The following is a 26,761-nucleotide window of genomic DNA, read 5'->3' as shown; positions in this document are numbered from 1 at the left end:
AACACTGGTACTTAAAAAGACAGTAAGGACACAACAAGACAGTAAGGACAATAAATATATAAACCTAAACACAAATCCAAAAATTCTAAATAAAAATAAAAATACTATCTGTATAAAGAAAGGTATAGAAGTACTTTTAAAGGCATGTAATAAGTTATATTAGCCTAAGCAAGAGTGCACGTGCATATAGATGAATATAATAATAAAATATGCTATGGAATAATTTACAATATTGTACATGTATGTGAAATATCACAGGAGTCTTTAGTGTTTTACAGTTTGATTGTTCATGAGGGAAACAGCCTAAATAATGCATTCTCCATAACAGAGAACTACAGCATGAGACATTCAATTTTGAGATAACATATTCCATAATATCATCATGATGCAAATGTTTAAAAAGTATATTATATTATATTATATTATATTATATTATATTAAATTATATTATATTATATTATATTATATTATATTGTATTATAAATTGTGTTTTTATTATTTATTATTGTTAATTATGATCTCATTTGTACTAAAAAAAAAACTAAATGCGCGGGATTTCTGCTGCAGCCTATTGGCTGATTCTTATGCTTTCCTTCAACAAACTGGATTGTGATTGGTTCATAAACCTGCAACTACATTCTGATTGGATAAACGCTGTTTGTTGATGGTCCCTCCGATTGGTCAGTCCAACAGTAGAGCTCAGAGCTGATTGGCTGATGTTGCGGGTTGTAGAGTCTGGCAAAGTGTCGAACTGAAGACTGAAGTAAAGAGGAAGTACTTTTCAAAATGGAAATGTAAGAAGGATAACTTCAACAGGCGAGCAGAGGGAGAAGGTGAGCGGACTTTTCTGTGTTTTCAGTGAAAGAGGACGATTTGTTTTCACCATCAGCATCGCCTGCCTGCCTGCATGGACGGATAACGTTACTTGTTAATCCTTGCACCGACTGTCTTCAACTGCAAGAGAGCTTCTGTGCCGATGCTGAACATGCTTAATAACAATTCAACGCTTGTTTTCTTTCCAGCCGAACACAAAATACATTCAGATGAATCGTGTATCATTGAATGTATGTGAATCATCCTAACTGTGTGATGATCCATACATCCCCTCGCTGTGTGGTGTGAAATGTTAGCTAACGTTAGAGCTGCACTTGACTTCACTGTGTCGTTTATTTGATATAAAAACGCGACAGCGACTCTCTTTTAAATCTTCTGGGTTTATAACTAACTACACCGTCATTAAAACATGCTGTAGAAACACTTGTGTTCTTTAATACACTCTTTATAAAGCTACTGTACTCCTATAATGTTACCCATCGTACTGTATGACATCACGGAAGCTACCAGTGGTCAAGTTAGCAGAATTAAACATCGGTCCGGTAAGGAAATAAATTAATAACATAATAATTAATCAAGCTAAATTTACACTCTGTTTATATGTGACTGATTTATTACGATTTGTTTCAACCGTAGAATATTTTTTATTTTTTATTTTGTAATTTTTTGATTGCTTTTCATTTTAAAAAGTCCAGCCATTTCCGGTCTCGTGCCGTGTGTTATGATGCTGACTTGACAAATGAAAAGTCGCCATAAGGTAGCTCGACGTCCCGCGGGCGTCTCAGTGGTATTCAGCTCATACTCTTTTCTGTCAGCACAGTAAGCTACAGTACGCAGCTACACCACTGATGATAAGTCGCTTATTTACCTTCAGAACAGCGTGTTTGTCTTGTTGTTTACTTTTTCTAGTTGTACCCAGCTGCAGCGTTACCATTGACCAACATCCCTCATGAACAAAAATAGATCAAGTGACAGAAAGCATGGTGCAGCGTGATAAGGCTGTTTATCTAAATAAGAAATGCACATTGTGCAACAAAAATGAAACGCAAATGTTATTACTACCATCCTTATTCTAATATGAGGCACACAACATGAGTCAAGTAGTTTTGTTAGATGTGCAGACATTTTTGGTCCATTTTTTTTTATAATAATACAATTACAAACACCACAGAAGTGCTCAAACAAATCCATATACTACAAAAAAAAAACGTGAATGGGACACATTACTCAATATATCAATAAACAAATATGGTAAGTAGAGGGTGCACTTTTTCATTTTACATTTGTGAATATGAAAGTCAACATATAGTTTCAGTACATTTACGATGAATTCAATGTAGTTTTTAACATATTTTGAATATATTGACAGTCTTACAATCAGTGATAATATTACAGTTAGTGTTGCTCAACAAATATCCGTCATTTGGGACCAGACAGTAGTGGAATATGTACAATTAATAAACAGATGCTGCAGTGATTCTGTTGCATCATTACCAAAAGTACAAGTCAGCGTGATATGTAAGAAAGTGGATAAGTATAGATTACATGAATAAATGTTGATATGTATTTCTTTAATCTTATTTGATATACAGAACTTAAAAGGTAATAACCAAGCCCGTTGACATAATTGGTCCATTTATTACCAAATAATGCAATTGTGAGAAGAAGAATAATGGCCTAGGCCTGCAAAAGATTAGAAAAAAATTCAATGTGAAACAACGACTTTCAATACAAATCAAACAATATTAAGTGCAATGTATTAGAAAAAATGTGTGATGGCATATCAGTTTGTATTTACACCATACCTGTATTTGCAACGTGTCCCTCTTCTCACAGTATCTCTGATATTGTAAATCCATCTAAATGTACTTATTTAGTTCTGTACATACTTTTCTTTTTTAATTGCTAATATTTTACTAAATGATTACTATTTTGTATGCTCCTGTTTACTTTATAGATTTGCAATATCTACTTTGCTGCTGTAACACTTTAAATTCCCCCATTGTGGGATGAATAAAGGAATATCTTATCTTATCTTATCTCGAATACAAAATAAATCCAAAAGTTTCCTTTTTAATCACTAAATTGGCTTCAAATTATGTGGGGAGCTACAAGCTATCTTGAGCTGTATCTTGAGTGGAAGCAGGGCCATAATACCCAGGCATCTTTCCAACAAGTAAAATGCATCAGGTTGTGAAAGCATTGTTGATATTTACATCAAACTATTTATCTTATTTGCTGCAGTAAAGTCACACTTGATGATGAAATTTAATCTAATCTAATGATAATATTGCAATTAATTGCGGCACTTATAGTAATATTTTATAGCACTTTTCTTTACAAAGTTACAAAGTGATTGACAAACTATTTTAAAAAACACATTAGAAATTAAAATAATATAATGCAAAGTTACAATACATTAAAAAATAACTAAACAAATAAAAATCCCCATTAAAAAAAAAAGCCTTTTAGAAAAAGTTTAAGAGATCTAAGTTGGGCGGTAGGTAGAACAAGCAAACCCCATCAGCTGACTTGAGAGCGCCTTCTAAGGTACACATCGGGTTAAAAGGTGAAGGATTTATGGAGGGGCCTGGTCATGTACGGCTTTAAAAGTTATGAATAAAATGTTATAAATCAATAAAGAAGAGGACAGGAATTTAATGCAGGTGAGCCAGGATCAGAGATGTCATGTTTGTTGAATCAGTGATGTCACGAGTAATGCCGCAGCATTACAGACCAAGTGAAAGGCAAAGAGGAGCCTGAGATGCATCGAGGGAAACTCAGTTTACAGAATGACAACCATGACTCATGAATAATGATGTTTTGTGGTATAAGTTTTGTGTCTCGGCTTGTTTCACAGCCATGCCTGCCCAACCCCCTGTAAGGGATCCGGAGGAGGAGATGGAGGCAGAAGGAGAGTCACATCTCCCTGAAGCCAACGGAGAGATGGAGCAAATAAGAGATCATGACAAAGGAGGTGGAGAGGAGACCATGGAGGAGAGCACAGAGGAGAGAGACAGTGACCTGGAGGAGAGTGAGGATGATGAAGAGGAGGAGGAGGAGGAGGAAGAAGAGAGCTCAGGTAAAATCTAAATGTACAGTTGACTGTAAGCAATGAAGGAGGAGGACACATCTTAGTTCATGTCTGTTTCTCACTGTGTCTTCTGTATTGTTCTCTGTGAAGAGATGGATGATGAAGATTGTGAGCGGAGGAGAGGAGAATGTCTGGATGAGATGTCTGATCTGGAAAAACAGTTTCAGGAGCTGAAAGAGAAGTGAGTTGAAGAAGAGAGGTGAAGACCGTTGAAACCCTGCATCACTGTGTGTGTGTTTTAAAGTCATGTCTTCACTCTGTGTTCGCAGGCTGTTCAGAGAGCGGCTGAACCAGGTGAAGGTGAAGCTGGATGAGGTGCTGACAGGGAAGGCCGGAGAGTACAGGGAACCACTGGCTGCACTACAGAACAGCATGCAGATACGGACACAGGTCGCTGGTAAGTACAACACAAATACACCTTTATTCTGAGTGAGTAAGAGAGTGGACAGAGCAGAGACCCAGGAGAGAGAGAGAGCGAGGAGCAACATAGTGGAAAAGAGCAGGACCACTCGAGGACTATAGCATCTTTTCATCAGGCATGCGACCTGACCACCTGGCCACACTGATGCCCCAGCATGAATCATTTTCAACAACATACGAAGAAGGAACAGATACAAGTCGATGTCATTGCAAGTGAGGGATAACAACTGAAAGGTGTTTCAAAGCTTGATCCAAAAAAAGGCGACTGGACTCGGTAGAAAGTCTTGAAGACACTTCACCTCTCCTCTAAAAGGCTTCTTTAGTTTTTAAACAGATTTTGGTAAGGCTAAAAGTTATTGTTGTACTATTAGTAGTCACATGGGGTCTTTAGTAGAGCCGGTGGCCTAGATCCTGAGACTCGTTCAGGTCATCAGTCGTATGTGGGCCGTTGGGGTCACATGATCCTTGGTGTGAGTGAATAAGAAGCCCATGCAGAAGTGCTATAAACTGCAGATCATGGAGGATCTGCTTGAGGCTGGCTGCAGAAACACAGGAAACCACATACACACCAATTAAAAAAAGACGGTGTTTGCAGCAGAAATAAACATGTTTACAGCCTGGTGCAAAAAACGCTTAAGGTCTGAGTAGCTCATTTCTCCATCGGCACAAACTGTACGGGGGAAACAGTTTATTTCATATTCTTATTCTTTTATAACGCGACATTTTCGAATGTATCAAACTTACGAGTTTTGTCCAAATAAGGACATGACTGACTTGATTGACAGACGGGCACTCTGTCGCTATTAGATGAACAATAATAATAATAATTGATAGGGTTTGCGTAGCGCGTTTCACAGTACTCAAAATCGCTTTACAGAAAAATAGTAGTAAAAATTAAATTAAAATAAATAAAATAAATAAAACAGAACAAGGACAGAGATGGGGCGGGAGTAGAGGTTATGTGTTGTAGTTTTTTGAACAGGAAGGTCTTGAAGTGGTTTTGAGTCAGAGTTGAGGATGTGTGGAGGGAGAGAGTTCCAGAGAGCCAGGCAGCGATGGCAAAGGCTCTGTCCCCCCAGGTGCGGTGCTTGGTCTTGGTGATAGGGGACAGGAAATTGGCATCTGATGATCTAAGACAGGGAGTGGGGTTTGAGGAGGTCGGTTAGAGGGCGAGGTTACTGAGGGCTTTGTAGGTGATGAGCAGGATCTTGAAGTGGATTCGTTGGTGTAAAAGGATTAAAGCCTGTTTTTTTACCTCACACTAGCTTGGACGAAGTTTGGTTGTGTTCAGCATTTCCAATATGGCCCCCACTAACAATTGTCTTCAAAACAGCGCTCAGGAACAGATGGTTGAGGTCACGGATACTACGTCTGTTTTTTACACAATCTATGGGCCTTACTTGTTTTGATAGAGAATTCAAAACGGCATTACATGAGGGTGTTTAAGTTTCAATGTCAAAGATGGGCTATAGAGTGGGATGCAAGGGTAAAGTTGTGGGCATTCACAATTTATTTTTCATTCACCTACAAATGTCTTGTTGCTATATGTTCTTCTCCATCTGTTTAAAGTTGCCTAGTTTCTGTTTGGCTCCATAAAATGTGGAAATCAGTTTACAACCAGCATGAATCAGGGTTCCCACGTGTCCTGGAAAACCTGGAAAACCTGGAAAACAGTTGACCAGTTTTCCAGTACTGGAAAACACCTGGAAAATGGGAGAAAAAGTAAAATGTCCTGGAAAATTATTCCAACATGGCTGCGTTTGACCTGACCCGGTTAACAAAACACATCCGCATTCATTGAAAGTTGAGTGCACGCTGTGCTGGAAAAGACAGCGACACTGCACAACTTTTTTCACATCTTTTCTCCTGCACTTCATAATCATGCATTCACAGAAAACGGGGGTATATTGTCTATTTTTATGGTACATTAACCTTGTAGAGTGCTCTTTTGTGACCAGTGGAGTCGGGCAGAGAGCTTGGGGGTCTGTGCTTCACAACTTTCTCTGCAGACTGAGAGCTCAATTACCGTACTCTAGCTCAGTTATTCTCAAAATGGGGTCCTGGGACCCCTGGGGGTCCGCGAACCATAGCGTGGGGCTCCGTGAAATAATTTGAATACATTTCTAAAAAACTATAAAATTGTGCTGCGTCATTACAAAACAGCATACACCATTGTTATGATACCATTTGGTGGCTCGAAGGGATATGTGAGTCTTGCTACTGTTAATTTTCTGAAAGCGTTTAAGATCCATTACTTGAAAAGTATAAATGCTGTCATGTTGAGTCCACAAGGAATGAAATGACCCTCTGTTTTAAAGTATACAAGTGGTATTTACTTGATTCAAATTGAAGTGTTATCTGTTTATCACTATGGTACAGGTCTGAAGTATTTACATTGATACGTTTTACAATACAAATAGTTCCAAGGGCAACTAAGAGTGCAAATGGTAGTAAGCATGTGCTTTAGTGATGGGAAGTTTGTTTTTTTTCAGAGAGCCGGCTCTTTTGACTCAGCTCCCAAAGAAGAGCCGGCTCTTTCGACTCCCGAACGGCTCTTAATTTAGGATCTTTTGTAGCCATATATTTTACCTTAACTTTGCAAAAACTAATGGTTTGTGTTGAAAACCCTTTTACATACACTGTTTTTATGAGAAGACTTATAATTGACCAATTTTGTGCATTTATTCTGTTACAAAATCATTCTCACCCTGATCCTAGGGTTATGATTAGGGTTAGGGTTAGGTTTAGGGTTAGGATTAGGGTTAGGGTTGTGATTAGGGTTAGGGTTAGGGTTAGGATTAGGGTAAGGATTAGGGTTAGGGTGAGGATTGGGGTTAGGGTTGTGATTAGAGTTAGGGTTAGGATTAGGGTTAGGGTTGTGATTAGGGTTCTGATTAGGGTTAGGGTTAGGACTAGGGTTAGGGTTAGGGTGAGGATTGGGGTTAGGGTTGTGATAGAGTTAGGGTTGTGATTAGGGTTAGGGTTCTGATTAGGGTTAGGGTTAGGGTTGTGATTAGAGTTAGGGTTAGGATTAGGGTTAGGGTTATGGTTAGGTTTAGGGTTAGGACCAGAACCAGAACCAAACTTGAGCAAACAGAACCAGAACCAGAACCAAACTCAAGCAAACATTATTAACGTCCTCAGGTTGGCATTGAGAAAAATCCAATGCCTCAGCTTGGATGGGCTGATCCGATTTCTCCTCTCAGTGAGTATTTGCCCGGTTTTCAAGAAGACTCTCTCTGAAGGAACAGATGTAGCCAGGATACACAGCCTCCCCTCCATCACCTGTATCCTATATCCTCACATGTGATTGGCCGCATGGCCGCCATGCTGACCAATCAAAATAAAGTTCTGCTGTGAGCAGAGCAGGGGCTGAGCACTGTGAGAGCTAAGCAGCGAAAGGAAAAAACGTAAATTTAGACAGTCATACCAGCTTGATCATCAATGAAAATGTCCTGGAAATGTCCTGGAAAATGATCTCTGGAAAAGAGTGGGAACCCTGATGAATAATTAACCCAGAAATAAGGGCTTGTTAGCTTACAAGCTTGCCGAGGAATGAAAGAAGAAGTAGAAACAAGTGGTTGATTCAGGCCTTACAAACCTGTGATCTGTACACAGTTGAAGTAAGAATAAATAGATTAACGATGTCTTAATTGTTTTTGTCTGCTTCTAAAAGTAACTACAGACACAGCATCAAAAGTCTATAAATAGCCAAAGTGGCATGTCCCTTTCTGTAACATCCTCTCTGTGTCTCTTATCACAGGTGTGTACAGAGAGCTGTGTCTGCAGGTGATCAAACACAAACATGAGTGTGAACTACAGGGAGCCCGGCAGCACCTGGAGGTAAGACTACACACAAAGTTTGGTGGGGGGTGCTCATACTTTGGCCACTGTGCTCATATATATGTGTGTGTGTGTGTGTGTGTGTGTGTGTGTGTGTGTGTGTGTGTGTGTGTGTGTGTGTGTGTGTGTGTGTGTGTGTGTGTGTGTGTGTGTGTGTGTGTGTGTGTGTGTGTGTGTGTGTGTGTGTGTGTGTGTGTGTGTGTGTGTGTGTGTGTGTGTGTTACAGAGCGAGCGGACGTTGCTGTTTGATGCCATGAAGTCAGAACTGCTGGAAAAGATAAGAAGACTGGAGGAGGACAGGCAGAATGTAGACCTCACCTCAGGTTTGAATCAAATGTTCATTACCCTAATGAGTAACAACAACACAGTAGAAGCTTGTGCTAACAGTTCTCCTTGTGTTTTTAATGCTGTACCAGTCAGCAAAACTGTCCATGCACACAAACACTGAATTATACATGCAGAACAATGCAAGGGTTGCAAACTGGAAAAACACACATGTAGGCACAAAATGTGTCATTTTTCTGTGTTGACATTCAGAGATCTACACACTATGTGCCTTTATCAGCGATTGTAACTGACAGCTGACTTTGCAAGCTAGAAATGATGATGACATTGTGAGTGAACTTCAGTGTGCTTGGATTCTGTTACACACGAAAACAGTGCATGACATATTATGTTAACAAGAGATGAGTTATGTGATTGTTTTATTTTCTCCTCTTCAGAATGGAGTGATGAGCTGAGGGGAAAGAAGTGTAAAAGAAAGAACCAGCTGGGTCGGTCGGAGAGGAAGAAGAAGGTCACTCTGGTTTCAGGTAAAAGTTCTTAGTTTTACTAAAGACTAGGCAATACAATCATCTTGATGAGGATCAACTATTACATGTTCTTTCATAAGGACTTCATATATTACCTGATGTGGATCAGACAGACGGTCTGTAACACTGCAGACACTGTTTTGGTCTGCGGTTGTTGCATGCATGTTAAGTGCTCACAGTGGACATGCCCACTCCCCTGTGTAAACATTGTTTGAGCTGCAAGCAAAGAAAGGAAATGGTAAATGGACTGTGTTTACATAATGCTCTCTAGTCTTTTGACCACAGTCCACATTCACACCACATTCATACACTGATGGCAGAGTCTGAGTCACATCAGTTTTTGACTAATCCTGTTCACAGCACCAGGGGTAGTTTTGGGGTGAAGTGTCTTGCCCAAGGGCACTATGGCATGTGCAGATACCCCAAAATGGACATACACTGTAAAATATTTTAAAAACCAGTTGAACTAAGGGTCAAGAAAGTGAGTGAAAGTGAACTTCTCCAAAGAAGAGTGAGGTGTTTACCAAAGTAGTGACTTTATCAATCAATCTTTATTTACATAGATACATACAAACGTTCTCTCAAAATGCTTTTACAAACACATCAGGTCTAGACTGTACTCTATGTTCAGTTATTAACAAAGACCCATCATCAAGACAGGATAAGATCCAGTCCCCTCTTACTTACAGGACTCAGTTTGATCTCATCTTAATCCACTATGAGCAGAGCACCTCACAGTATTTAGCTAGTTACAGCGGAAAGGACAACCTTCCTTTAACAGGCAGAAACCTTGAGCAGAACCAGACTCATGTTAGACAGCCATCTGCCTCGACAAAGTTGGGGTTGGAAAGAAGGATAGAGAATAAGAAAGAGACAGAAGATAGCGACATTATGTTAACTTTTTTACTTAAGCTCAGGGCAGCCTAACCCCCTCACCAGACACATTAGTCTGCCTAAGACCGCTGGAGGGATATTTTCCTGGATCCCTCTTTGTTTAGTGTTTTTAATGGTTTTGATCCATTTATGTTTTGGTTTTGTTTTTTCTTTGGAGGGGGAGGAGACTTTACAGTAGTTTTTTCTGAAGAACCTTGTGAATGTTAAATACTGGTGGCACAGGAAAAATCAAGATAAGAGGCAAAAAGCAGCAGTGCTGCCAAGTAACACTCTTATATCCACTCCCCTCTGCATTTACAAAGGTAACTCAAAATAAATAAACACAGATAGTGAAATCTGCAAACTGGATTTGTACGTACAGTAAAAAAGCATTCTCACTGCAAAATGAAACAACACTAACTCGAAAAAACAGAAGCTTTTGATGAGGAAACTGGTCTGTAAACAAAACCAGCATGATGAAGCAGAATATTTATTGGTTTATTTGAGGAGAATTCCCCCACTTTCTCATGACTGAATGGCACAGACTGTTCTGAGCTCACTGTCTAATTTTTTATAAACCCTGACAGTAATCAGCACGACCATAGAGGGCAGAATGGCTCTATTTATTCAAACAAGGCTTATACCGGGAAAAAAGAGACTTCCAAATCAATCCCACCTCAATGAATCATCCTGTAACAAGACGTGCTGTCATCGTGTATTTTCTTTAATTCTGTGACTGTTATTGTTTTCTCTTTTTGTTACCTTAAATAGGCTGACTAGTCTGACTTTAAAAACTTAAACCTGCTCCTTACGGGTCATAAAAGTTACACTCAAGTGGATAAACAGGGCCCGAGTGTAACTGGTATAACTTAAAGTCTGGGTAATTTGCAGCATTAAGTCAATAATAAGGCTGCACTGAGGAGTACACCTAGCTGGTGCATTCAGGCCCTTGAAACAGGCTCATTAAATAATGTCGGCAGCTCAGCTCGCAGCCCCTCTGTTCAGCAGTGTTGATAAGACAGCTTTTTGACCCAAATGGCTTTATTTAACGTGTGTTAATGATCTTTAGATTAAAAAAAAAGGCAACCTGTGCTGAAGAAAAGTGTGGCCCATGTTAGTACACAATATTTGAAACTCAATTACAACTTAAAAACTGCTCAATCTACTTTCGAAAGACAGCTAAAGACCTAGCTCTTTAGGAAGCACTATGCACTTAGCTAGACTGTTCTCCACTGTTGTCCCCAGTGGCAGATCATGTCTTCCAGCTACAGTTGACTCGCACTGTCCTGCTCTACTCTGGGAATCTTTGTTCGGCTCTTGAGTGACCCAGCACTTAGTACTTTGGTAATTATTGTGGTGATGACAAGTTAATTGTTGATGATATTTAATGGAAGGTCTTAAATTGTTTGGTTGCTTCATTGTAGATCTTCCTTATTTTATTAAGAAAAAAAAAATCCTTATTTACCTGTGCATTGCCTTTACACTGCTTGGCAGTACCTGCACCCAAATTGACTTGAAGAACTTTGTTACTCTTACTGATCTTGTTTCCTCTTGTCTAGATCTTTGCCTGTGTTGTTCTTGTTCTCGTATGTACGTCGCTTTGGATAAAAGCGTCTGCTAAATGACATTGTAACATTGTAACATTGTAACAATCATTATCAATAGAATCCTCAAACTGATGCATGATCCAGTTTTATGTGGTGATACTGGTGAAACTGTACTGATAGGATGGTAAAAGTACCATGATTAGTCTGTAATCACTTCACAGAAATTCCTCATACAATTCAGGTTGAGGAGGTTCTTCTGCGATGTGTTGTAGTTCTTCTTTCTTACTCAACGCCAGGCAGAAGGGAAAGAAAGTCTAAAACAGCAGCAGATGTTTTATTATCCCTCCATCTGTCTCACAGGGCCTTTCATTGTCTACATGCTGAGAGACATTGACATCCTTGAAGACTGGACCGCTATCAAGAAGGTAAACGTTTCCCACATTTCTCACTTATGTAGCAACCACTCTAAGAAATAAACCAGCGTAATGTATTAAGGTTACATTAATATTTCTGTAACTTCCTCTCTGTGCGCTCTTTAGGCGAAAGCAGCTCTCACACCACTAAAGAAGAAAGTTGAAAGTAAGTCTGTCTGTCTCACTAATATCTGCGTACACATACAAACACACAGTTGCAGTTTATGTCTGTAATGTTTTGTTTGTCTTTCAGAGCGGTGATAATAGGAGCAACTCCTTGAAGACCAGGGGCACAGAAACCAAACCAAACACACACATTCCCAGCTACTCGTACTAACAGTTCAGGTTCCCTGACCCGAAACTCAGCCGACTGTTGTGATGTTTTTACCTGCGCCTTTTACCCCGTCACCCCAGCGCCACACTGCTTGTTTGTTATCTATTAGTTATTTAAAAGAAGTCTTTAATAATATGACAACAATGTATTTATAGAATGATTTATAACGGTGATTAAAGTTTTAATCTTTTGTGACACAACGTTTGTGCATGTTTCTTTGGTGTTCTGGAGCCTGTGTGGGTTTGTCCGTGTGTTAGCATGACATCATTCATCATTGTTGACATCAAAATGAAGGTTTTTTTTGCTAAATCGACTATACTCGGGTAACTTGGCAACTCTAAAATATTCTGTTTGACGTCATAATTTAGACATGCATGTGCTTGTGTTAGCTGACCAGAAAATGTGACATACATGGGGGGGGGTCAGTGACCGGGTTAAGTCTGTGAAGGGCGCACTATGGGAAGAGGGGGCAAAACAGGGAGAAAGTTCAGCATCTTGACTGCCTGGTGGATAAAACTGTCCCTCAGTCTGCAGGTTCTGACCCGGAGACTGCGTAGTCTCGTTCCTGATGGCAACAGGCTGAAGAGGCGGGTGGGAGGGGTCGCCTGCTATGCGCAGGGCTTTTCGGGTGAGGCAGGAAGAGTAAATGTCATGGAGGGAGGGGAGAGAGGCACCAACATGAACACAGCATGAGTATAGGTTTGTTAATATCTACTTTCAGCAGAACATTTGTGTCCCCTCCTGACAGCTAAAGTTTTCCATCCACACCTGGCAGCAGCAGCAGCTCAATGTTTTGACAGTTTTTGTTCTTGTCCCCTGACTTGCTGGAGAACCTCCCTCAGTGTTTGCAGTGGTACGGTTTCTCCTCTCTTTAAAGTCCCTGATCCATCCAGAGCCCCACAGAGCTTAAAGTGTTGTGGTCTCTGGTGGAGCTTTTTGAACTCATTGTGATGGTAAGCTTTTTTTTTTTAACAGAAGAAGCACAGCTGTGGGATTTTAACTCTGCCTGCAAAGTGAATCTCCTGACTCACACTTCATACACAGGAGAGGAACACTAGAGGGCACTATAGCACACTTTTCTAACACTTCTCATACTCGGGTTCACTTGATCATGATTTATCAACCATACATGCTTTAAAGATGGCACCCTTACAAAGATGTGGACACTAAAATGCTCAAAAAAAGAACACAAATTACTAAAAGTCTTTTACACTATTACTATTAAAAGTAATGGCTTCTTAAAATGTGTGCGTGACATGGACAAAGTTACATTGTATGATATTAAAGGCTGTTTTAACCAAACCTGTGTTTTACACAAAGGCCTAATCCTTAACACGTTGAGAACTCTACACTTTGAATTGGAAACTGTAGTCTAGTAAAACTTTTTGCAGGAAACAAGCATTGAGCATGTCATACCTGCATGGTACATCACCAACTCACAGCTCTCAGAGTCACATTAGTTTTTGACTAATCCTGTGAGGCGGCTCTCACCTGCAGGTGTTCCTCATAGGTCTGCTGAGGGTCATTTCCAAGCTCGTGGTGACCACCTAAGGGTTTTTGATGCAGTTGTTTCTTATTTTGTGAAGATTTCTATCCAGTGCTTTCAAAAAACAAGCTCTCCAAAGCTAGGGTTTGGAAAAGGTCAACTCGTGTCCAAGTTCCATTGCAAAGAGAGAACTGAGAACAGTCTGTGGTCCTATTAGAACCTCGGTTCTGCATTGCTTTGTTTCAACATATAAACAGTTAGCTGTGTTTCAGTTGGCCACTGTACTAATAACTGGACTAGAATGGAGGCTAACCCTAACTGTGTCTGCATTTGTCTTTTCAACACATTTAAACTGAATTTAATTATTAAAAGGGGAGAATAAAGTATCCCAGACGTATTAAACACAACAAAAGATAATAGAAATGATCTGAATTATGCTACTATATGATCACATTTAGATGTTATCAACTGTTCCACCCTGTTTCATTGGATTTGTTTGTGAGCTACAAAAGTCAAAGACCCCAGATAGGGTTAAACAACTTAACCATTGAACATCTAAGTCGAGCTAAGAGTAGCTAAGTTTACAGTGAACGAAATAATAAAAAGTGTGAAAGTCAAACTGAGTAATAAGGTTTATACAAGCTTGAAATTAACAGGAGACACAAGCATTTTTAGACAGTGTTTATTTGACGTTAGGAGAAAGATTACATTTTGTGCATATTCACATAAGAACCTGTTTCATGTGGCCAAGGGTGTGTCCAGACTTTTCTGACTGGGGTGGCCCTGCTCGGGCACTGACTTAGGCAGGGCTAGCATGGATAGTGTGCACATGAATGAACAGCATTTATTTACCCTCTCTATCTACATTAATCATATCGTCTATAATGACAATCAGTGTATCAAACAGATGTTTTATTCTGGTGTATATCCAAAAAGAAGTATGTCCCCAATTAAGCTTGACTTTTCGATTAAAGGAGACATGTCTGACCTTTGTTGATGGAAGTAATAACTACATGTCAGTGTTAAAAAAAAAACAATCTTTCAAATACTTTTTTAAAGTTGGCGCTTCACATAGAATGTTTTTCTTCTACTCTCTCTCTTAGGTCACCCATCATTCTCTTCCTGCACAGCAGTTTATGATACATCTTTCCCTCTTCCTCATCTCCTCAGAGCTGCTTGCTGAGTTTACGTGCCTGCCTCTCCCTGGCTTCGAAGGCGGCTTTGGTATCCAACAGCTCATCCAGCTGCCGGCGAATCCGCGCCATGTCCAGCTGGGAGGCCTCGCACTGCTCCCTGAGGGCCGAAGACTCCACCCTCAGCTGCGTGGCAGCCATGGAGAGCTGATCGCTGCGCTCCCGGCACTGCATCTGCATCCTTTTGGCATCATTCAGGAGAGACTCCACGCTCACCACAACAGATTCACACTGATCCTGAGACATCTCCTGGAACACAGACACAGGACTGGATTGGGTTTGAGAGTCAAAACAACACACTCAGAGATGAAGATGAAAGTCACTCAATGCAGGAAAACAGAGATTTAAAACATGTTTGTGAGAGGTGCAAGGGCCGGGCTCTATCCTCTATGGTTCTGTATCATCTCACTTGGCAGAAAACTACAACTATCCTGCCAAAAAAGCAGATAACTGAATCAATAGGACACAGTCAGAAGTCGAGCACAGATCAACAGGTTTAAAAGAGAGCATTTGATCTGTGCAGTGTGAAGTAGCTTAAAGAGGCTTATCATAGCTTAGCCTAGTCTACAGTGTCCACTGCTCTCCACCGGCTGTCTCTTTTGTGCCTACTCCACCAACGAACTCTGATTCATTTCACATGTATTCTTTGCCTCAGATGTATTTATGCCTTAACTATTTCTAATTAATACAACAACGAGGGTGTACAATAGTCTTACCATAGGCTGCAAAGTCAAACTTATAACAACTTTTGTCTTCTGCGACTCAAGCTGCAGACAGTCCTTGATATCCTCCAGAGCGCTTTCTTGTCTTCCTTTACAGACTTCCTGTTGGTGAAATAACAGAGACAGTCACTCCTGGTGTTGATCCTACTTGAATTGAAGATAGTGGAAACAGCTGATGGAAGTTCCCTCACACTCTGTTAAGTGTTTTCCTCCCAGAGACGAGTAGGTTTTTCTTGTTCTTTTATTTTCTTCTGTTTTCCTCCTCCATTTGTCTTTCTCTACCTCCTGTATCTCTCTACCTCGTCTCTTCAGTTACCTTTACCTTCTACCTCCAAGCTCAGAGAAGGTCAGGTAATCCGCAGAGATTAAGCAGTTAAAGAAAGGGAAAGTGAGTTGTGCTGTAAGCCAGGAGTAAGCTCATTCTGTCTATTTTGATCTGTCGGGACACTGCAGTTAACTGTTTGAGTGGTGTCCTGCTCATATTTACTAAAACATTTTTAGAACAAACTCTTTATGTATCTGCAGTCTGTTACAAGAGGCTTCAAGTTGATTGATTTACGAATGGACATTTCAAAATGTGTCACTTAATTTCTGCTGCTATAGATTCCTTCCTCACCGAGGATAATCATTCTAAAAATCAGTCAGGCATGTGTCAGTCAGGTCAAGCTGAAAAAAACTGAACATAAAAAATGCTCATAATGGAAGTTCCTGTTTGATTCATGAGATTCTACCACAGATAAGCTTCTGATGAAAGGAACAAGGCCAACACTACTAAGATATTTATCTCAACTCAATATTGTTCATGTCGCACCTTTCGTACATAAAACCATGCAGCCCAAAGTTACCCAAGAAGGAATATTGAATTCAGTGAAAGATGTTAAAACAAGTGAAACTTGAGTAAGAAAAAAATAACTTTAAAGATAAAGTACTTGTCAAAACAATGATAAAGACCCTCACCAGTCCCTTTATTCAGAGTTTAGAATTTTGCCAACAGGGAGGAGGTTCACTTGTACTAGGAAGGCCAGATCTAGATAATTTGTGGGTTGTGGGTTTTTTTTAAACAAGCTGTATGGTTGTTGCCATTTCACATAGGATTGTGGTACCTTTGGTCTCATGTGCAGAAAAATTATTTAATCTACGGGAGTTATGTAGTTATAGATTTAAATTAAATGTGTAAACGTATATTTGTTTATTGTGTGTATTGCTTGAGTGTATATGATGCTTGTGGGGACTTCTATTGCAAACCAAATTGCCCCTTGGGGACAATAAATATTTTCCAAATCAAAAGTATTGACCAAAACAATGACACCACTCCAATGTAAAGTTACATTTAAAAATTAGTTATTTTGTTTTCTGCAAATACTAAAAATCTTAAGACAGCTTGTCATACTGATTATGAGAGGTAGTGAGTTCCATGTTTGGTGCATGAAAACTGAGAGCCAAGTGAGTTGTATTTATCACCCTCATGAGGAACATTTAGCAGGGAAGCAACACCCAAGTGACCCTGCTGGAGCACAAAATGTATGAAGATATTTCATATATGAAGGAGCAAGGCCACAAAAAGCTTTTAAGACAAGTAAAATAACTTTAAAATTGATTTAAGAAGAAATAGGCAGCAGCATTCTGGGTAGTCTGTAGTTTTCCGGTAGAGTTTGGGCATCCAGTTAAAAGGCAGATGCTATAATATATAGAGCTAGTGACAAAAACATGAGCTAACATTACAACACTTGTGATTGAAAAAAATGCGAGTTTTATTTTAGATGTAAAAAATAAATTTACAATTTAAACAATTTAAATTTGTAACACCTCTTGGTTTGTAAGGTTTGTTTTAATGCTTGTTAAGACCTGAAGCATTGAGGGAATTTTTTTCCTGCTGCTTTGGCTTCCATGAATAATTCTTGCTCATCCTTTCATTAATTTCAGAAAGACAGGCTATGGGGGATTGGAATGCATTCAGGTTGTTTGGTGGGACAGAGATGTAAAACTGAGTATCATCGGCATAAAGTGATAATTGACATAGTAATGTGAGATGATACGTCCAAGTGGAGGAATATATAATGAAATTAAACTGCTTCCTTGAGGAATACCATAATCACAACCATGAGTCTCTTACACATTAGTACTCATATTCTGTGAAAAGGATGATTTCTCAAGTCTGATAACACAAAAACATTTGAGTGTCATCAGCATAATTGTTGTGCAGAAGCATCTAACAAAAGAAGCCAACTATCAAGATGTTTGTAGAAGGCTTTGGTTTTTAGAGGATATGAATGCCATCATTACATCATATCATAGCCACTATAATAAGAGTGTGGTGCTAAGTACAGCTTTTCTAACTACTTTCTTATATTAGTTATCATTAAATTACAGTGAACTGACTAGAATTAAGTGCGTACGCCACAATAATGCAAATAGATGTGTGAAATGGGGCTGTGCTCGCTTTAAACCAGCAGAGGGAGACACAGTAACAGTAACTGTAACAGAGAAACAGTAAACACACCAGTCTGCTGTGTTTCAACTCTTTGGTTTATTGGTGTAAAAAAAAACAGCATCACTTCAAACCATGTGTTGAATTTTTTAACAAAACCCCCAAACAAAGGATGACATTTTGGTATTTGTAAAGCACCTGTGAGAGTGAAGCTGCTCTGGATGGTAGAAATAAAAGGGATGGTAGGAACACATTGGATTGTCATAATGATGTAATATCTTGTTGACTGAAGCTGTAGGAAGTGTTTCTTAAACCACAGGGTTCTTCGGTCATGTTGAAACAGAACCATCAAAAAATCAAAACACCAACATTTAAGACAACTTAAAAACAATGTTAAAAGAAAAAAATCATCATAAATACAAAATGAAAACACAAGTAAAAAATAAAACAGGTGATAGCACGTACAAACTCATGACAGATCATTAAAGGGTTAACAAATTGAACTTCAGGTTTTTTTTTTAGGAATGTGAAGTTTTGTCAGTGGCTTCCTTGTTACTTGTGCACAACAGGAAGTTCATTTATCATTCTCTGTGTCACTTTTTAGAAATAGTGAAGCATATTAAAGCAAATATGTAACCTTTTTATCTGAGATTGATAGGCTGCATGTTTTTGTTTTGTGCAGAGATGAGTATATTTTCAGTTGTTGTTTTTTACTGTATTGCGTGACTCTTGTAGGACAAATAAAATTGTTTGTCCTCACACTCCATGCAAATAGAAGTGCTCTTTACCTAACAGAGTAGAATCCAAACGCTTGGATCACCGTCTGAAATGTATTCAAATTGAAACACAATAGCAGCAATCAGCTGCAGCAGAATTACTATTTGGCACAGTGGCCAAAACATGTAGAGAAATACAAGTGGATGAAGAAAAAAACACCCTGTTTTTACGTGCTGCTAAAGAACACTGTAACATTGATACACTGACTTAATTCTAACATATGATTTGTAGTTATTGTGACATAAGCAGTTCACTGACTCAGGTTTTACTGGAGCTGTTTTTGGAGATGCATTTCCAGTCTGTGCCAAAAGAAACGGACAGTCTGTGCAATGAGTGGAAATCTTTTTAGAACAGAAAACATCTGCCATTCACATCAAAAACACACAAAAAAACAAGCATAGTGATGAAATAAAAAAGTGAATGTCCGCAAAAGACACTCTCCCGTTGTGTGGTTATGTAAACAAAATGTTACAGACACATAAAACAGATTTGTCTGCGCTCCAGTAGTCAGGTTTCTATCATAGCTTTAGTAAATTAATCAGGAAATGTGGGAAACGGGTAAATCTTGTTTGGATTATGTTTCAGTCTGCTTCTGAAAGACTCATAGAGGCTCTGAATCTGTGTTGGTATTAGAATACTGAGCTGCAGGACGAGGTGGCCGAGTGGTTAAGGCGATGGACTGCTAATCCATTGTGCTCTGCACGCGTGGGTTCGAATCCCATCCTCGTCGAGAACTGTATTTTAACTGTACCCATGTGGTGTGATAACAAGTAACTGTTAAGAGCTTCAGATAAAAATTGAACAAAGTGATAGTCACTCATAAGGCACCTAAAGTAACACAGCTGAGTACCCACTTCCCACATTATCATGCTATGTTATTGTTTTGTGAAGGTAATCTGTGACACCCGCTCTCACTGTGGTCGTGCAGGACGGTTGAAAAACGGCTCTGTCTCTGCTGCCGTCACACCCGGGTCACCAAAAAGCCCTCCTGCCGGCCCGCCAAACCCTCCAGCAATGACCTTTGACCCTAAACTCTGACGCCTCTGAATGAACACCAGGACCCCGATGATGACCCAGAAGAAGAAGTTGACCCACACTGCCGTCTGAGAGGAAGACGACACAGAACACACAGGTTAGAAATCTCCTATATTTTCTTTTTCAGAGTCTTGTCAGGGACTAATTCAAGTCTACTGACCTCTGCTTTGTACAGACTGTTGTAGAATCTTGCTCCTTTAAGTGGACTGACCCATTGCCTGTTCTGGGCATCCTCACATCTTGAAAAAGAGATAAGGATTGCATGTAAGAGAGTTGTTCAAAACAGGTTTTTAGTTTCAACCAATCAGCAGGAAGTAAAGTTGACAAACAAGACCTACTTTAGCCACAAAACGATTACGTAATATTTAAAATCAGAGAGATTTACTACACTATTGTCTAAGTTTATGGAGAACTATGATGCACATAAAACTAGCAGACATCTGTTTTCATGCACCATGGGAAAAAAATGGTAGCTGTCATGACAGAAAAACTAAAAGGTAAGTGTTTTTAAAGGTGTGACATGGTGTTGTGAAAAGACAGAGCAACAGAAAAAGGCCTGAAGAAAATCGACAGTTAGCAAACATGGAGTAAAGCAAACAAACACGTTTCAAAGGTTGTTTTTTAGTTTCATTTTGGGCTGTTTACATGACACCGTTTGGTTTGGTGTGATGTAGATGAGTCTGTGCATGCCTTGTGTGGGTGATCACTTATCTGTGTGTGTGTGTGTGTGTGTGTGTGTGTGTGTGTGTGTGTGTGTGTGTGTGTCCTACCTGGTGATGTTTGGAACAGTGGTTATGACCGAGTTGCAGAGCGAGTCGCGTCCGATCTTCAGCATGCACCCCGTGATGAGCAGGAAGAAGAGGAAGGCGCCGCACACGATCACGATCATGTTCATCCACAAGCGCTCCCTGTGGAGAGCAGAATCAACAGAGGGAGCGTGAGAATGGGAGGAGGGTTTTTATGAAGGGATGGAAAAGAGAAATTAAAAGTGTTACTGTGGTGTGACCTATGGCCTCTTTTTGATCTGTTTTTCCTACTCTGTTTTTCCCCTCTTGTGGTTCCTTGTTGCTGTTTCACTATATTAACTACCAGAAACACAATTGTTGAATTGAGATGGACTTTGCACTGACAAAATATGTACTTTAAAAGCAATAAAAAAATCAGAATGTCACCTTTATCTTCATTGTTGATAGTGTGGCTACTTGTTCCTCAAATTGAAGCGTTGACAAATAAGTGCATGGTGTTCCCTAACTCAAATCTCTAAATCAAATCTTTGTCATGTCACAAACTTTGTATTCTGATTCAGGACGGAAGCTGGAAGTTGCTGCTGCCTTTTTTCATCCACACCTATTTCTAACAGCCTGTTTGTCACAATGTGATTTCAAATTGTCACCTCAAAGACTCCAAATAAGACAATAAGACTATGGGAGAGTGTTATTTTGCTTTGCCTTGGTCAGATTTACATGTATGACATCATATGTGCAGTTACCTTCTGATTTCCCCATCAATGCAGAAGCTGTAGAGCCAGTACAGAGACAGTGAGAAACACACCACTGCCACCATGACTGATATGGCCGACACAAAGTAACACAGAGAGGAGGAGCTGGATGACTGGATATCGATGAGGCTCGCTGATCCATTGTAGTAGACAAGTCCATAAAGCATACACCGGCCCCCGAAGTTACCCTGACATGCAGAGGAGAGAGACAGGTTGTAATTTCATATCATCATTCCATTTTTATGATAAATGTGCTTCCTTATCAGTGTGAAACATCATAAAGAAACATGCTCAGTGAAAAATAAGAGAGAAAGTAAAAAGACATGAATTTTAGCATCTGACTTCTATAAAACAGTGGAGGGAATAATTAGGCACGAGGGCCATCAGGTCACATGATGAGAACAGTGTCTAGACACATGACTCTGTTACCCACACACACATGTTCACATCTATCTGTTCACAATTTTATCGTCCACTCATTTCAATTTAAGCTAAAACATAAAATTGAATGTCCAAAAAATGTAACTTTAAACTAAACATTATAATGTGTTTTATTTCCTTATTATTCATTCTAAAGCTGACAGAAAATTTTTAAGTGAAGTGAGAATGAATGACCTCTTTCGGGCCCACTACAGAGGGTTTCATATAGAAAAAGGCTGGCTATAGTTCCCTTTCTTTGTGGGATACAGTTCAAGGAAATGTCTTTGGAAGTCTGTCAATACACAGAGTTTGACAGAGAATTGCAACAACATTCAAAGTAAAAGAGAAAGTGTGTGTTCTTTTCATCTGCTAGGGATCAGCTTTTAACAATCAGCCTGACTTCAATCACTATAAAGTACAAGATAACACCTGGTGTTCTAAAAAAATGTTGATCTTTCATGCAAGGAAACAGCTGTTAATCAAGAGTTTTGACAAAGAGTTTTGATAGCACATTGAAAGGCAGATTGCATGTAGAATTGAAGGAGGAGTAAAACAAATAAACACACGAGAATAAAAATACAGAAGCCCTATTATTAATATTTCGTTTCAGCTTTTTGATGGAGTTGAAACTTTTCAGCTCAGACACGCGCACTTAAAAAAGAGAGTCTACCCGGAAGAGTATGTGTATAAACGGTGTGAATAAGTCTAATGTAATGGTCATTTCCTGATAAAGTCACCTGGACTATGGTGATGGAAGCGGCGGTGACAATCCCACAGACGAAGCAGCTGGCGTACAGACCCAACTCCAGCAGCAGCAGTCCCGTCAGCGCCATCGTCCAGCGTCCCGGCTCCTCTCTGGAAGAACCCGGCGTAAAGACGGCGTCAATACGACGCAGGGTTTCCGGTCAAGATTTTCAAAATAAATTGTCAAATTCTGTACAAAGCTGCATTATTAACTGGTAGCTTTTTTGTTTAAGTAAAATTATTGAGCATGTTTTGAAGAATCCGCATCAGAAACAAAGCAGCACAGTGTCAAGAAAAACCTCTGATGTCAATTACATCCTAGATTATCTCCTCCAAGTCATTTCCTTCAAAAAGGATCTTCATAGTAAATTTGCTTTTTTACTGGAAGATGTTGCATGCTCTTTGTAAGGTTTGTGGCATGAATTAAATAACAATAAGATTTTGCTGAAAGCAATAAATGTAGCAATGTACAGGCTACAGCAGCCCTATTCAATTAGCGGCCAGAAAGCAACTGCTGAGTGGTTGTGACATCTTTTACTAACACTGACAAGTGCTGCTCTTTTATTGTGGTTGTGCCCTATTGGATGTGGTAATTCTTAAATAGACATCAGTGTGTTTGTTATCTTATCTATTTGTTTTTCTTTTAAATGGTTAACTTTGCTCACTGTCTGCTAAAATGTCCCGCCCAGTGCATGTCCTTAGTCTGAAAACCCGGCCTGACCAAATATTTAATTGAATAGCCCTGGGCTACAGGCTACAGACTGCAAAAAAAATAAAAAATAAAAAAATAAAGGAATTAATAAGAATTAAATGCAAGTGATTCTGACCTGAATCTAACCATAAGTTACAAAAAAGATCATCCTTTTATCATTTGAAATGGTGTAAGTGCAGTGGGGAAACTTTAAGCTCCCCAAAACTCACCTGCCTTGTCTTTCTGCGGTCACAAAATGCACGTTTTAATTCTGAAGATGAAAGGATGTGATTTCCGGAGTTATTTTGGCTGTTTTCGGTCGGTTTCCTTCAGTTCTCACTCATCATCCAGTTCCCCCGAGGCGACAATCCTCATCCCTCCAAGATTCTCCCCTGTTCATTTCAAAAAAGCAACTGCCTCTTTTGGGTTTCACCACATATCCGTTTATAAATGTGTGAAAATCTGTATATTTGTCACACTGATGGGTGAGGGAACTTCAACATTGGTTGCCATTCATCAATTTTCTGCGGGTTGGGATATGCTTTAAACTGATAACACAAAGATAAAGTGAAAGTTGTGGGTGGAAGTAAGAAGGGACGGTGGATATATGATGGATTAACTTTTTATGGATGTAAATTAGAAAAAGATTACAATTGAAGAACAGTGATTTATGTGAGTTTACTATTGCAGTTTGTAGATGCTCATCAGAATAATGTACTGACTGACTGAAAGTGACTCTAACATGCAGGATTCATATTTCACAAGTAGGACATCACATGCATACTTGTGTGTAGCTTCTATTCAGTAGATTATCAGGTGGCTAGACTTAGTCAAAGGTTGAACTACTTGAGGATTTAAAGGCATGTCATTCTAGTATTAGTGCTGGCTGGTGTGGTGTGTGTTAGTGATGGCTGCTAGTGGACTCCATTCCCAGAGTGCTTAATCAAACCTTGTGACTCAAGTCATATGACCACGCTATTTTGATATATTTAACACAATTTGAAGTCTGATCAACCCACTTTGAGGTAGAAAACTTATTTTGGGCGTGTTGCTTCATCCAGGCTTGCAAAAGAAAAATGAAGAAATGTTAGCTTTCACAAATGAAGCAACTCGGTTCAAAGAGGGGTTGATATGTTGAATCAGTAACATCAACTGTGACTTCTCTTATGATGAAGAAAGGCTTGTGTTTTAATAGATTTGGCTCCTTTATTGAGTTTCAGGAGAGTAAATGTAGGTGTGATTAACAAAAATAGAAAGTAGTGAAATTATAATGAGGCTTTAAATATGTTTTGGAGACAGACAATGTCAGGTTATGGTTATGGCAGCATTTTTTAAGCATGAAAAGCATTGCAGTTGTTGAGTTTAAACACTTACACTGCATTGAATCGATTTCCTGACCACAAGTACATCAATTAATGCTACATCAATATTAGAGGTGACTATTTTATTATGACAAACTGCAACAAAGTAGCCCTGAATTGAGCATGGGTTACTGTTCTTATGTACAATATGATATATAATACAATGTGCTAAAATGTAATACAAGCATTATGATACATTTGATACAATGAGATATGATTAAATACACTACAAGCTATAAAATATGATACAATACAATATAATACAATACAATATAATACAATACGATGAAATATGTGTGTGACAATATACAACAAGATATGGCAGGATACAATACACTTATTTGTACCCTTAGGAAAGGTTGTCTTAGGCTCAAATGCTGCACATGTCTACCTCTACAATGGGTATCAATACATATATTTATCTTTTGATTATTTTTTTTAATGTTAAAAACAGCAAACAAAGGTCCATGCACTGTTTTTGTGAAGCACGTTTCTCGCTTTGAGGCCGCTCAACGCGCCTTCATTTCAGACCATTGTTAGATATGAAGCCAAAAGACTGCCTCCATAGGGGCTGTCATATAGGCCCGGCTAGAGTAGACATCACACTCCTACCAAAACACACATTTAACTAACCGATAAATTGTCAAAGATCCCTCAGGTCGATACAGTCCAAAGCTGAACAGGTTCTTGTGTTGATTTGAAGCAGACACTTGTGGCTATGGAAAGTTCAATGGCTCTTGTGATAGTGTTCTTTATGTTTTCTCTAACCATTCCTCCTCTGCTCTGTTAATCTGTTAGTCCTGATTGCTGTCAATCAATAATCTTTTTAACAATCAATTAAATGATTAAAACTAAAATGTGTAGAAAAATGAGCGCCTGGACATACATTTGAAAGCACTAACTATAATGACAGAAACTGTTTTATAGAAATTTGTTGGACGTACTTTAATATTATAGTTTGACCCATGATCCATCTGTGATCATGAAGGAGGCGGGCTTTATAACCTATACTGCAGCCTGTCAGCAGGCGGAGCTCTAAATCTAAAAGCTTCACAGTGGTTGAACATTTGAGCATCCATTTTAATATACAGTCCATTGCTTTTACACACTACATGTAACAATCACCCATTAACACCACATTCACACACTGATGGCAGAGGCTGCTGTGGAAAGTGCCCACCAGTTTTATCTGGTACCATTCACACACTGCTGGAAATGGGGAGCAATTCGGGGTTCAGTGTTTTGCCCAAGGACCAGTGGTGGACAGTAACAAAGTAAATTTACTTGAGTACTGTACTTAAGTAAATTTTTTGAGTATCTGTGCTTTACTTGAGTATTATTTTTAGGGGATACTTATTACTTTTACTCCACAACATTCAGAAGACAATTATTGTACTTTTTACTCCACTACATTTCTATCAATGCTCTAGTTACTCACTACCTTTGCTTTGAAGTCAGCTCATGAGTTTCCTTCTCTTTTCTGAAATCTGATCCCTAAGACAGTAAAATGTGTTTGTGTAGTTCTGTTTGTCTCAGTGGTTTAGCCGTACCTGTATATCGTGCGTCTCCACGGTTGAACGTGGAGCAAACACAGAGCATGTTTCACTCAGATCAGGCAGTTCATTTAGAGGTGAAGGTGAATGAAGGCTATAATTCTCCACCTGAGCACCCACGGCCATATCTTCAGCCCGCGTTAGAGGTTTTTGAAATGAAGAATGATACGTATCGTTTGAAATGTTCTCCCTGTTTCCCACTCTTCCCAAACATTCACTGTCCAACCTGAGAAAGCGTGTTGAGCTACGTAACATTTGTTTCATTCCAGATGAACATTTCAAACTAAGTTCAAAAATCACAGCCAAAAACAGTTACTTAAAGAACTTTAGTGTTATATGTGTCGTGCCCCATGTGACCAAGTGAAACCTTGTCATACAGAAAGCCTTCTTAAAGAGTATGTGGAGCAACAAGGCTTAAACAGGTTAACTGTGACATTCTGCAGCGTGTTAGTCAAAGAGGAGTGTTTTCTGCAAGACCCCTGTGTTTCAAATTTGATAGCATACCACAGAAAAGGTGCGTGTGTACATGTGTGTGATGCTGTCTCAGGTGCCTAGACTTAGTCCCGAGCTGAGCCTCTTACAAAGCCATCATCCAAGTATTAGTGTCAGTGAGAATGTGTGTATCTGTGTATGTGTGCGGATGTGGCAGTGTTGTTAGATTAAAGGCTTAAAGCATGATGGCA

At 39.3% G+C, this 26,761-nt stretch overlaps 2 protein-coding genes, 1 long non-coding RNA gene and 1 other non-coding gene across 4 annotated transcripts; 3 read left to right on the top strand and 1 right to left on the bottom strand.

Moving 5' to 3' along the window:
• The first annotated feature begins 701 nt into the window (after positions 1–701).
• On the top strand, positions 702–12,370 carry brms1 (BRMS1 transcriptional repressor and anoikis regulator). The gene is made up of 10 exons (XM_034676606.1): positions 702–833; positions 3,695–3,916; positions 4,019–4,109; positions 4,198–4,325; positions 8,112–8,191; positions 8,418–8,514; positions 8,914–9,003; positions 11,784–11,848; positions 11,963–12,002; positions 12,090–12,370. Exons 2-10 carry the CDS (start codon positions 3,697–3,699, stop codon positions 12,095–12,097), a joined length of 819 nt encoding a protein of 272 aa, XP_034532497.1. The 5' UTR covers positions 702–833; positions 3,695–3,696; the 3' UTR covers positions 12,098–12,370.
• Positions 12,371–14,828: 2,458 nt separating this feature from the next.
• LOC117806965 lies at positions 14,829–20,952 on the top strand. Its single transcript, XR_004629844.1, has 3 exons — positions 14,829–15,793; positions 19,705–19,908; positions 20,601–20,952. It is a non-coding gene; the product is annotated as an uncharacterized LOC117806965 (long non-coding RNA).
• On the bottom strand, positions 18,080–22,584 carry tmem179ba (transmembrane protein 179Ba). Its single transcript, XM_034675975.1, has 5 exons — positions 22,467–22,584; positions 21,301–21,497; positions 20,582–20,719; positions 19,972–20,050; positions 18,080–19,879 (listed from the first exon to the last, which is right to left on the bottom strand). Exons 1-5 carry the CDS (start codon positions 22,560–22,562, stop codon positions 19,688–19,690), a joined length of 702 nt encoding a protein of 233 aa, XP_034531866.1. The 5' UTR covers positions 22,563–22,584; the 3' UTR covers positions 18,080–19,687.
• On the top strand, positions 19,425–19,506 carry trnas-gcu. Its single transcript has one exon. It is a non-coding gene; the product is annotated as a tRNA-Ser (tRNA).
• Positions 22,585–26,761: the final 4,177 nt, after the last annotated feature.

The sequence above is a fragment of the Notolabrus celidotus genome, chromosome 23 (assembly GCF_009762535.1).
Source record: "Notolabrus celidotus isolate fNotCel1 chromosome 23, fNotCel1.pri, whole genome shotgun sequence".
Lineage (NCBI taxonomy): Eukaryota > Metazoa > Chordata > Actinopteri > Labriformes > Labridae > Notolabrus > Notolabrus celidotus.
Note: the sequence above shows the minus strand (reverse complement) of the source record. Positions and strands in the feature narration are given on the sequence as shown.

Coding starts and splice junctions, on each gene's coding strand:
- brms1 (XM_034676606.1), top strand. CDS start 3,697: ATGCCTGCCCAACCCCCTGTAAGGGATCCGGAGGAGGAGATGGAGGCA. Junction 8,515..8,913: donor GAATGTAGACCTCACCTCAG/GTTTGAATCAAA, acceptor TCTCCTCTTCAG/AATGGAGTGATGAGCTGAGG. Junction 11,849..11,962: donor ACTGGACCGCTATCAAGAAG/GTAAACGTTTCC, acceptor TGCGCTCTTTAG/GCGAAAGCAGCTCTCACACC.
- tmem179ba (XM_034675975.1), bottom strand. CDS start 22,562: ATGGCGCTGACGGGACTGCTGCTGCTGGAGTTGGGTCTGTACGCCAGC. Junction 20,051..20,581: donor ACTGTTCCAAACATCACCAG/GTAGGACACACA, acceptor CTCTTTTTCAAG/ATGTGAGGATGCCCAGAACA. Junction 19,880..19,971: donor ACAGTCTGTACAAAGCAGAG/GTCAGTAGACTT, acceptor TCTTCCTCTCAG/ACGGCAGTGTGGGTCAACTT.